This window comes from Lycorma delicatula, chromosome 2 (genome assembly GCF_047948215.1).
Source record: "Lycorma delicatula isolate Av1 chromosome 2, ASM4794821v1, whole genome shotgun sequence".
Taxonomy (NCBI): Eukaryota; Metazoa; Arthropoda; class Insecta; order Hemiptera; family Fulgoridae; genus Lycorma; species Lycorma delicatula.
This window is the reverse complement of record NC_134456.1, coordinates 180,537,583-180,550,427: the sequence shown is the minus strand read 5'-3', so window position 1 is coordinate 180,550,427 and position 12,845 is coordinate 180,537,583. Positions and strand designations below refer to the sequence as shown.

Here is a 12,845-nt window from a genome sequence, read left to right as displayed (position 1 = left end):
AATCAGAACTTCTTGTGAAGCTGCGAGAATGTCCAATAAGGTGGATTTAAGACAGAGAACAATAGAGAGGCATTGATTCTGGTTTTGTCATTGTAGTGGATCAGTGTTGTCAAATATCGATAAATTACTTTTTCTTGGTAATTTGTAAGGTTTTAATTAAGGTCGTAGTATAGCTTTAGCGTTAAAATTCACAAAATACATTATTATTGTATACATTGTTATTGTATGAGAGGGGGACGCAATGAAAATTATGATTGAAAATTGGGTCACAAATACTGAAAGGTTGAGAAACGCTGTATTATGGTTTTTAAACCATTAGTGCTCAGTTGCTGAGCTTATATAATCTCATTAGTTTGTGATTTAAAATCAAACGACTATTATTTGTATTTCTGAATGGGATTTATTCTCAGGAGATAATAGGTATTGCTATAAATCTTGGTTATGTATGATATATACTTCACTTAAAAGAAGGTCCATTGCTGAGTTTAGTCTATAAATAATAGTTTATTAGCAAACACTTAATAATTTACCAAAGGTATTGAAAATGATGTCCATCCACTTATGTGCACTTGTCAACATGTTTGACCATGTTCCTAGCTACTTTTAGAAGCAAATAATGCAAAAAAAATAAAACAAATGCAATTAGTGCTGCAATGTCCCCATTCATATCCTGGATGCCATTGGTAATGTTTGCCTTTGATTCCTGTAGAATCAAAGGCTGTATGGATTGCTCCTATAAACAATTTCTTTTAAATAACCGGCATAGTCAGATCACGAGAATCTTGGTGGCCATAATCCTTTAGAAATGATTCTTCCACTGAAAAACTCCTATAGTATCTCTAGTAAAGTGAGCTGTATGACAAGTAGAGTTGTCCTGTTGCAACCAGCAGTAACATTCATTTTATTGTAGTAAGGCTGTGAACTGTTAGATAATTTCTTGATAGCAGCATCTAGTTTTTTTTTTTTTCATAAAACAAGGTCCTGTTATTCATTGCCTTGAAACTGCATATCATATGCTTATTTTTTGTGAGTGTAGGGGAGATTCAAAGAAAATGTGTGGGTTTTCAGTACCCCAGGTGCAGTATTTCTGACTGTTAATATACCTACCTAGGTTGAAAAACCTGCATTCAATATGGATAACATTTAGCATTTTCCTTACTGCAGTGTGGTCTGAACCTAGTGAAATGTTTTTTCTGGCTTATTCTCTGTAAAGATTTGTGAGGAAATCTTGTAACTGCTGCTTTAATGTCCTGTATAACCTGTGTCATTAAAACTAATCTGTATCAGCATGTTTCTGCTCTAACACCGAACCTGTTTCATAAAAAATTTTAACTACGTTCTGAATAACACTTTTCATTGGTACTTCCTTTTAAAATTCCAAATTGAACTTTTGCTGACAGAAAATGAGATTTCGTGTCTAAACAAGTTTCCATCATGAATACACATTCTGTAACAGTTAACTGCATTTTAACGAACAACACGTGATTACACAACCTTGTTCAAAATGCTTGACACATACTAGTGGTACTCAAGTTTTCTGGCTATGAACAACCCTCCCACTCTAGCTCCAGTTGAACCAACATCTTCCACATTATTTTACTACCTACTCTCACACCAATATATGCATTTAGTATAAATTACTGAGTGATGGGCCTCTCTTTTAAGTTGAACACTCTGTATTATTAAATTTGTACCTTTAATTTAAAATAATTATGCCTTTGTTTGTTAATTTTAAATTATACTGACACCTACCATATAAAATACATAATAACCCTACTGGTTTACTGTTAAAAGCAAAGACATAACATTTATTTTGTTTATATTATATATTTATATATATATATATACATGTTTTAAATGTTATTGTTTAAACTGCTGGTCTCTGTGGCAGAGTGGTAGCATCTCAGCTTTTCATCCAGAGGTTCCAGCTTCAAATCCCAGTCAGGCATAATATTTTTTTATGCTAAGAAATTTCCACTTCATATTCCCAAGCATGAGATTTAAAAGCTTATATGGTGAATTACACATCCAAAAAAAAATTATGATAGGAAAAGTTTTGTAATCAGGTGCAAAATTGAAGGAAACATTTTACAATTTTACCTTTTGATAAATTATAAAATTTGCTGACTATAAAGTCAGTGAAGTTCGTGTGTGCTGCATGAATCATCATGCATAAGTAATACGGTATTCCATTTCCTGCTTTACTCTGTTTACAATTTTAGTAATGACAATTGCAGTTATTGTTTTCTAATGTTTCTGGTTGCAGATGCATTGATGGGATGGGGTACATGTTTTGCTTCATAAAATTCAAAAGTAAAAGTCTAGAGGAGTTAGATTAGGGAACCTGATTGGTCATGTTTTTCATCCCTGCTTTCAATCCAATTTTATAGAAATATCTCTTGACAAATTCATGAACATAGTTTTCATAATGAGAAAAAGCACTGTCCTGTTAAAAAATTACATCTTCAAGATAAAGCAAACTATTCAAGTTCAACTAATTGTGAAATGTCATGGTAGATTTAAAAAAAAAATTTGTTCAGTTACATTGTCTCGCCCAAGACCCAACCGATCATTTACTGATAGGGAGTTGCATTAATGTTTTGTGAGTTAATATAGATTTTCTGTGACTGAAATCCTGACATTGTGTTTGTAATACCAAAAAATATGAAAAGTGAGTTTTCATAAATGGAAATCACTTTTTCAAAAACATTTTTATTGTAATCATTTTTAATGAGAATACTGATTGCAGATTTAGAGATTATAACCTGGATAACACTTCTGGAGTAATTACAGTTGCTCCTGTGACAAAGGTGCATTTTAACAGATTATAAACAAGTTCATGAACGGTCACAAATTCAAATTTTATTAGTAAACACATTGAGCTCCCCTCTGTGTAGTCACCATCCTGACTACTGGGAGTAATATTGGTCATGTTGATGTGTATCCTATGTGAATGCACCATCTTACCAAAACTTCATCAGATACTAAGATCTAAAAGTGTTACTTAATTTGATGGATGTGTCATATGCATATCATTTTTTTAAAGTTATAATTTTTAAAACTAGAACATGAATTTACCTTATTATAAAAACTTTATATAAAAATTTTAAAAGAAATTGTTACATTTTTTCATTATTCTAGAAGAATTGTCTTTAGAATAAAGAAGATTAAACTTAATTTTTATGTATTATTCATTACTGCTATATTTAAAAAAAATATTAGATAAACATATAATTATAAAATACTAATACACCAGTAAAACATTAGGTTTGAAGGAACCTTGAGGCAATTGATGGTATGGATGTCCCAGATACTAAAGGCTACAAGAAAACAGAAATGAAAAGAAGTAGTTGGAAAAACATATTGTAGTTTTTATTTAGCTGCAGATCAAATGTTGGAAATTATTGATTAAGTTTTCAGATAAGTATATTGTATTTATTCCTCCTTTTCCTTTTTTGTTCTGGATCATGGGTGAGTAACTTGAGATATCAAACTGATGTCATGGTATGTGGATTTGTAAGGAAATGATGCAAATTATCTTCTTTTAACATTAAGTACAGTTGTTTTCAGTTGTTAACTGGATAATGTTAAAATGAGTTTAAATTCATTTTTAAATATATCTTGTTTTGTATTGCCAGAGTAACTAAATTATTTCATTAGGAAAAAATAATTATTTTTAAGTTATTCATTTAATATAAAATTTTTCTTTGGAAGAAATAGCTTCTTCTCCCAAATCATCTTACGTTATTGAATTCACTTATTTTCAAACACTTTAAATAAATAAAAAAATATTGGGTTTTATGAACAATCTGTTTCTAGTGTGTAATATACTTAAAGGAAAAAGTAATTTTAACAACCCTTATTTCGTTCCTTATAAGGAGTAGTCTTGTTCCATATTCATTCTCCTACTACCATTTACGTATTACCTATCTTTGTACCATGTTCTTGTCCAAGAACTCTGATTTTCTGTTAAGAATTTTCTCAATCTTTTTCCAAAATATTCTCTCATTGCTGGGAAAAAAATAAAAATAAAATGTGTAATGTGTATGTTATTTATTTAGTCATAATTTATTTTCTATGAACTTTACTGGTTTTGTTTATCTAATTGTATATATATCATATTAAAAGTAGGTTAGAAGATTAATTTAGTGTAGTTAACCCTATTATTGTATGAACTGGTTTTAACATGTGAAATAGTATTGATTTTAGCTAAAATCAGTGTTCTGGCCAGGAACATAAAATATTGTTATGTAAAAACACAGTTCTTAAACAATTATTGGCTCATTGGATTGTTTTATTTAGTAACCTTTTTGAATTTTAATGATTTTTGATAAGATTATCTGTTTTTAAATAACTAGCTATATAATATTACTACAATGAAATACATCTGAGATGCCCAATTATTAGAAAGTTTTCCTGAAGCATATCATTATTTTTGTCATCTTAGAAAATATTACAGAATTTTAGGTTATTAATAAGTTTGGTGCTGTTTTTTATTATTATATGTTAATTACTATATTTATATATATAATGTATTGTTTCCATACTGCTGATCAATTTTTTTAAAGAAGTTAGTTTATTGCTATTAGTTTTTTTTTTCATTATTATCTTTTACTTCATTATTCTTAATTTTTTTTTCTTAGGTGTGAAACATGATGGAACAATGTGTGATACATGTCGTCAACAGCCAATATTTGGTATACGTTGGAAATGTGCTGAGTGTAACAATTACGATTTATGTTCAATTTGTTATCATGGTGATAAACATCATTTGCGGCATAGATTTTTTCGTATTACTACCCCAGGAAGTGAACGGTATTGAATATATTTTTATACTAAGATTAGTTTCTTTTAGTTAGCTATGACTATAAATAATTGGTTTGTTAACAAAGCATATTGTGTTGATATCTAGTGGTGTTTTCTAGCACTTTATTGCCGTTCAATCAATTGAATGTAGTGGAAAAAAAAATTTCATCTATTTTGTACTATACTATTAATGTCATCAAACTATTTCCCCATTAATGTTGGTAAATAAAAGTGGTATTCATTTTGAAAATATATTGACTACATATTTTAGTTGTCAATTACCAGTTTGTACTACACAACATATAAGAGAGTTTTGGATGACTGAAATATTAAACTTTTGAATTCAATAATGAAATTCTGTTAATGGATAAGTACCTATCAATATGAAATACTTTCATCAGGGAAATAAAAATAGACAAAGGTCATAACTGAAGAAGAACTTTTAAATGAAATACCAGGAATGAACAATAAAATAGATGGAGATTTAGTAAGTAAGAAGGTTTTGTTATTTGTTTTTAACCCGATAAAAAGTATTTTACTTATTATTGTAAAGGAAACAATATTAACAGGAAACATGAATGATGTTCTATAGTTACACCAATTAGGAAAGTAAAAGAAACTAATAAATGCAAAGAAATAAGGCCAATCAATAGTATGAGTGTAATCACAAAAAATATTGAAATATGTGTGAAAACCAATTTGATATATATATATATATGAAAAATTACAATATACTTGTAGATAAACATTCAGGTTATAGGGAATCATTCATGTGAGACTGCGTTGACTATTCTGAATCAGTGGAAATACTGTTTAGATTGGAACAAAGTCTTTATATCTGTATTTTTGACATTTAAAGAGATTCTGAGACAATTGATAGACAATTATTGTTAACGAAATTAAATTTTTATGTAGTAGAAGGTAACACGTATTGTAGCTTTGAATTGTATTTAAAAAATAAAGACAAAGAACTAAGGTGGATAATGTGATCTCTAGTGAGAAATATGCTAATCTACGGGTACCGCAAGGAACTTTGTTTGGAGTTCTACTGTTTATTATATATATGTATGTATATAAATGACATTAAGGTTAACATTTCACATAGTAATGTAAAATTGTTTGCTGACGATACTTTGCTATATATATATAAAAGATGATGATCGTAGATTGTGCTGTAGAGAACTTGAAATAAATTTAATTAAAATTACCAAATGGGTGAATCTAAATAAACTAAAGTTAATTGCAAACAAAACAAAAATTTACAATATTAAATAACAAAAACAGGTTTCAGTAAGAATAGATAATCAAAATATTTAAAGAATAGAGTATATTAACTATTTAGGAGTTATTATTGATGAAAAGTTTAAATTTGACAAACGTATATTGATCAAATATGTAAAAAAATGTAAAAGAAAAATTTTTTGTTTGGTAGAATTAGAAATAAATTAGATTATGTTCGAGTTGTGGAATTTAATAAAAGTATGGTGGCACCTAATGAAGATTTTTGTGCCCCAATATTGCTTGGGTGTAATGAGGGCCAAATGTACAGAATTCAAAAGTTACAAAGTAGAGCAGTGCAAGAAATTTGAAAGTTAATCGGTTTGCAAGTGTTAATTTAATGTTGAGGACATAAGTTCTTAAGCTTAGTGTCAATTTTTAAATTAAAAAATAGAGGGTTCCTGTGTGTTTTTTAAAGATATCACATTTGTTGAAAATTTTAGCATTTATTCTTTAAGGAATAAAGATTTGAGGATTGAAAGAACGAAAAAAGTAGCAATATGAAGATCATTATGTACAATGGATTTAAATTATTTAATGGTAGCCAAGAGAAGTAAAGAATGAAGTTGGTAAAGTAAAATGTAGAAGAGTATGTAATAATTATGTGAAAATGAACATTGAATAATTATATAATATGCAAACTGGGAATTGAATTAATTTTTATTAATGTGATAAGTTATTAGCATTAGAGTTTATCAGGTAGTGATGATTTTTGGTGAAAAAATATTTAGTGTTTACTTATATTATACTTGTTATTACTTATGTTGTAAAAGTATAATATTATAATATAATGTAATATTTTGTAAAATAGCTGAAATGGTTTAATAATAAAGCTCTCAACTTTTTGAGAGGTTTGTTAAACCATTAAAAAAACTGGAAAATAAATTAACAAGGGTAAATAAGCTCCTGTAGAAAAAACTGATAATTATGTTTCAAAAATTTAACTACAGAAAAAAAACTTTATTTCATCAGATTGTAATGCTAAAATGTTAGTGATATGTGCTTATGAATGATTCTTTTGTGATCATGGTATTAGTGTCTTTTTTCTGGCTGTAGAACTATTTGCTGTTATATTGGCTATTACAGGAAAGTATATAGATCTGTAAAACAAATTTAAAAAATTGGTCTTTTAAGTTTTGTGCTTTAAGGAGACATTAAAAAAATAGATTTAAATGAATTGTAAATATTCTGTAAAAAAAAATTATTTCAATGCTCTGATGTCCTAAAAATCTATTTTTGTCAGATGGATGTTTGTGCATATATATGTATTTGGTCGTATAACTCTGACCGTACTGACCGATTTTCTTTAAACTAGGTAGACAGGTACTGCCTTATGGGAAAAGAATGTATTAAGTTTATGCAAAAATTTAAAAAAAGGTATGATGTGTTTTGGCCAAAATAAAATTTAAAATCTTTGCTTGGGCACTTTAGAAAAACAATTTTCTTACAAGCTGAAGTTTTTTTATCAATATCAAAAATTACCAAAAATCACTCTTCATAAAAACATATGGTGTGCTTGGGTTTGTTTGTAGGTATGAGCTCACATTTTTATTTTAGCTGCTATTGGCGCAGAGTGCACCAACAATCTGGGCAACTGCACGCAGTGCATGAACAACATTCATTTATTCGAACGATTTATAGTTCTTGATACAAACAATTTATCTAAAATTATATTTGTGTTTTGGTGGTAAAATAGGAAAACATTGGGGTTAGAGCTGTGTTAAGAAATCGATTCAAGAAACAGCTAAAAATGCTCAGGATTTTGAAGCTTTCATTGTAGATATTTCTGATGTTGTTGGTATGCTAAATTCATAAATGTTATTTAGTTACAATTGGCAAAAACATTTAAAAAATCATGTGTAGTGAAACAAACCATGTAACATTTTCATGGTGGGCCTTAGGCCTGCTGTTTTTCTAGTGCTCTCCCCAAAAAATGGCTTTATATATTTTTTAGCTATATTTTGGTTCAGTAAAGGAGTTAGTGGAAGTCTTTTGCATCTATATTTTCTACATCGATTTTTCTACATCAGGTCTTCAACTATTATAAATATTTATTTCCTCATCTTCTCTATTTTAAATTTAAATCCATTTTGCAAGTTAACTATTGTATTTAAAATGTAAAAATCTTATTATTTTTAATAATTTTAAATTTATTATCACCTCAGGGATTATTTTCTTAAAAATTATTTTACCCAAATACTTCCCTTTGAGTATGAAAGCCCCCAAAACGTTTTTCCACATTTTGAAAGAACACAAAATAGCCCCATCATTCAGCTTTCCTCTTCAAGTATAAAAATAATCAGTTTTTTTTTGTATTTATTTATCTATTTATCATAAAATTAGAAATAAATATCTTCACAGAAAAATGTGAAAAAAAAATTCATAATTTTGTTCATTGTTTTTCAATCAAAAGCAGTTTAAGCAATTCAATATGACTATTAGCAGAAAAAATAAACTGGATCAGAAATCTGCTTGTTTGCCCCGTAGATGATTTCTGTAGAAATCTCTTATCTTGGAAATTAATTCCAAATCAGTTTGTATAAAATGAGAAATTTTGTTCGGAATTACAATGAGGAATGAATCATGTAATATAATTAGGGAAAATATTCCCTTAATAGGCATAATGTCAAATCAGTTTAAAGTGGTCTTTAGTCCTCTAAACATTACCAAAAACTTTTGCCTGAAACAATTTTTGATATGACCAACCCTTATGGCAAGTGATGACCAAAATGTCGCTGGAATTGTAAGAAGATGGGGCTTGTCGTATGCTAGACATATGAAACTTTTTTTCACATGCAACCATCGAGTAAATTTAAAGTTTTTCTTAACTTAAAGGTGGAAATCTTTTTAATCCCCTTCTTAGCATCAGTGAAATCTACCTCCACCTTCCGATGTGCTGAAAGGGATTTTTTTTTATAACTAGATGAAGTTTAAGTCAAATATATTTACCAAACAAATTTTCTTAATTTGTAACTTAAACGTTTACAAATTTTGTTTTGAACAGTATTAAAAATAATAAATGATATGCTTAGTTATTAAACTTTTCATTATTTTTTGGAATTGTTTTTCAAAAAATTTCCTTTATGCACTTGATAGTTGTTTGTTAATTTTTGTAGCTCTGGCTGTTATTTATCTTTTGTTAGATATTGTCTAAGATACTTTAAAAGGTTTCATTGTTCATAACCTCTTGTAATTAGAACATTGAATATTATTTTATTTTTGTTTTAATTTAGTAATAAATGTAGTATAAGATCCAACTGTTGTATTAATATGGTTTGGCTGACTCCAGAACTTACCACCAAGCCTATGTATTTCCTGTTGTTTGATTTGTAACAGATATTATGTTTTATTTAATACTTCCTTCTCTTCTAAGCGATTCCAATCTCAAAAACTGTCCCACCAATAAATGATTTTTGTTAGTTGATTCTTGACACTCTCTCTGTGAAATTCATGTTTATTAAATATATCCATTTTTATTTCATGTCTAGCTATGCTGACACAAACATTGACAACTAAAGACATTACATTATCTTTTTCTGTCATCAACATTTTTATATGATTATGATTTATTCAAATTTAATTTAACAGTAATTAAACACTTTAGCTGTTAACAAGCTGTATTTTTATTAGATTAAGCTTATTAACTTCTTAATATGGTAGCAGTTGGTAGTATTATTTTAATTAAATTTGTTTCATCTTGTTGCAAATACTTTTCAAAGGATCTGTGTGTGCTTTTGTGTAAATTATAAAGTAGCTGTCTTTATGTTGATCTTCTTATTTGTAATTGTCTTATTCTAGAGTTTTATTGGAACCCCGTCGCAAGAGTAAGAAAATAACAATTCGAGGTATATTTCCTGGTGCTCGTGTAGTTAGAGGTGTCGATTGGCAATGGGAAGATCAGGATGGTGGTAATGGACGTCGCGGTAAGGTTAATGAAATACAAGATTGGTCAGCTGCTTCGCCTCGTTCAGCTGCTTATGTTGTTTGGGATAATGGAGCTAAAAATCTTTACAGAGTTGGATTTGAAGGCATGGTAAGATTGTAAAATATTTTATCAATTGCACTGAGTTTATTTATTTATTAGTTACTAAAGCCTGTTTCTTAACTCTGTAAGAACACTTAGAGTCTAATAATTCCTAGTTTGATCATTATTTGATCATTAAGTCATAAAGTACTACAAAATTATTTGTTGTGTGTATATTTTGCAGCGTTTAGGTATTTTTTATATTGAATTTTATGAAACTAAAATTTGTTGATTCTTAATATGAAGAGCTAAGAAGGTGTATGATAAATGTACTGACTGATAAGTATATGGGTGATTAAGGTACATATTCTGAAAATAAATCTAATTTTGCAAAAGTATTCATTGATTAAATGAAGGTTTTTGTTTAGTACAACATCTGATACAGTTTCTAGTTGAATCCATACATAGAATAAAGATTAAAATTTAGAATAAATTTTGAAATAGTATAATCCTGTAAAAATAAATCTTTAAAGAAATATAAGGTGATAAGATGTAAATAAAAATATAAACATTTTCAGTTGACGGACACTATATATTTTTGTATATCTAGTAAGGTTTGAATAAATGCTTTATATATTATTGAGAGTAAAAGTAAATGTAAATTGTACAATTATACATATAAAAAAAGTGGTAGTGTCTAATAAGTAAAAATTAATAAAAAAAATTCATTTAATTAATAGGAGTACTTTAAAAAAATAACTTAGATGATATTTCATGACTGTTATAAGATTTTTGAGTAAATTAGGAAATAACTGTTGGTGATAACAAACTTATTAAATATATTTATTTTGAATTATCTTGAATATTAAATTTACTTAACAGTAGCATGCAAATTAATTCGAGCACTGGGAATCTTTTGTTTATTTTATGTCATGGCTACACTGCTTGACCACACCCATCCTTTAAGTTTGTGTAATGTGAGGTGAAGTTCTTGTTCTTTGGTTGTTTAGCAGTTTTCATATTATAAACAGTGTCTTGTAAAAGTTTATTTCATTTTTAATTACAAAATCATATTTTCATATCTTTTGTTCTGTTTGTCTTGAATGTACTGGGTGATATTTAAATATAGAAACACCTTTATGCTGCATATCTGAGAGGTATTTTGAGGCAGAAAGAAATGGATTCTATATAGTTAAAAAAAATCTGCATTATGATGGATTTTAATTTTTGTCTGTCATCTTGGATTCGCCATATTGAATCCAACTTAATTTTTTTAAATAGGGAATGGAATGCAAAGTTGGCAGGAGTCTATTACTCCCTACTTTATCGCAGAACCTGGACAGAGTCCCTTGCTGCTGGATCATTCTAATCGGGCTTGTTTTTAAAAGGTTATTTTTTTTTAATCTCGGATCTAATTTTTCAAGTTTTGTCTATTATTATTTTAGTGAATTTAAGACGGATTTAATTGCATTCCAATCCGTTGTTAAACCAGCGTTATCGAACCCATTTCATGGGCCGACCGCGGAAGGCTAGGCTTATAAAGCCTGTCCTCCCGACGTAATTCCCCTTCAGACCGTCCACTGAAGTCCTTTCGGTGCTAACTCTTTAATAGGCTACCAGGAATACGCCACAACGGGACACTAGCTATAAGGAGGGAGCAATGCGTCCCCTTTTCCGGAGGAGTCGCTATTGCTGGGTTATTTTGTCTTATTGTAAGTTTCGAAATAGGAGAGGTTGTGTAGAAGCTCTTCATCCGCTTCTGGTATGGCTTTTTAAAAAGGAAGGTGCCATGTGACACAAGATTTTAATTTAAAATTTGACCAGAAAAACAATGGTGAAATCCATTTTTCTGTTAATGCCTTTATTATAGTTAATTATTGGTTATTATTTATTATTCTCAATATTAAAGCATTGCTTAAAGTTTGTTATTGTATACATTATGAATGTAAATTGCAATAAAATTGTGTGTGTAGCGCATTTTACCTAGTTTTATTGTTAACCTGGTTTTTCTGTCATTGCGAATTTGAATGCTTATAACTCGATAACAAAGGCATTAACAGAAAAATGGGTATCACCATTGTTTGTAAATTGTTTCTCTTTTTGAGCATTCCTGTATGATGACAAAAAGCTTCTGGGTGTGGTGTTGTACCAGGGAGAGTGAATGCTATTTTAAAACAATTTAAAGAAACTGGTTTCTTTTTACTTTAAAGGAGAAGCTGGTGTAGTCGTAAAAAAAAAAAACTAGTCCAACACAGGATCATTTATTAGTGAGAAAAAGTAAACTTGATCCAAAATTATCTGCGGTGGACTTAAAATTGAGAATTAGCACCAGTGAAACAGATTTACACATGATAACTGTTAAACGCAGACTTCTTGCAGCTGAACAGAAAGCTTATTGGACAGCTAAAAAGCAGATATTAACACTAGCAGTGTACAAAAAAGACTCTTGGGGGCCAAATGACATGCTAACTGAAATGTAAAACAACACAGTTGTTTTACATTTGAAGGCCCTTGTTCATTACTTCCAGTCGATGGTATGTTAAAAAGTGAAGGGTATATCAAGATTCTGAAGAAAGGATTTTGACACAACAAAACAAATTCCCACAAGGCAATGGAATGTTCCAAGATTTGGCGTCATGCCATACTGCCAAAAAAGTGGAAAAAGGTTTTGAATAATGAAACATTAAAGTGCTCCTGTGGCCAGGCAACTCCCCAAACTTAAACCCTGTTGAAAATCTTTGGGCAATAGTCAAAAAACAACCCTCAAAAATAAATTGTACCACAAAAATTGACCTCA

At 29.1% G+C, this 12,845-nt stretch overlaps 1 protein-coding gene across 1 annotated transcript in view; it reads left to right on the top strand.

Moving 5' to 3' along the window:
* The window catches only part of mib1 (E3 ubiquitin-protein ligase mind bomb 1), a 276,457-nt gene that overhangs the window by 14,746 nt on the left and 248,866 nt on the right, over positions 1–12,845 (top strand). Inside the window, exons 3-4 of the mRNA XM_075356782.1 lie at positions 4,644–4,815; positions 9,883–10,117. Of these exons, the coding sequence (XP_075212897.1) occupies positions 4,644–4,815; positions 9,883–10,117 (407 nt within the window). The remainder of the gene's footprint in view (positions 1–4,643; positions 4,816–9,882; positions 10,118–12,845) is intronic.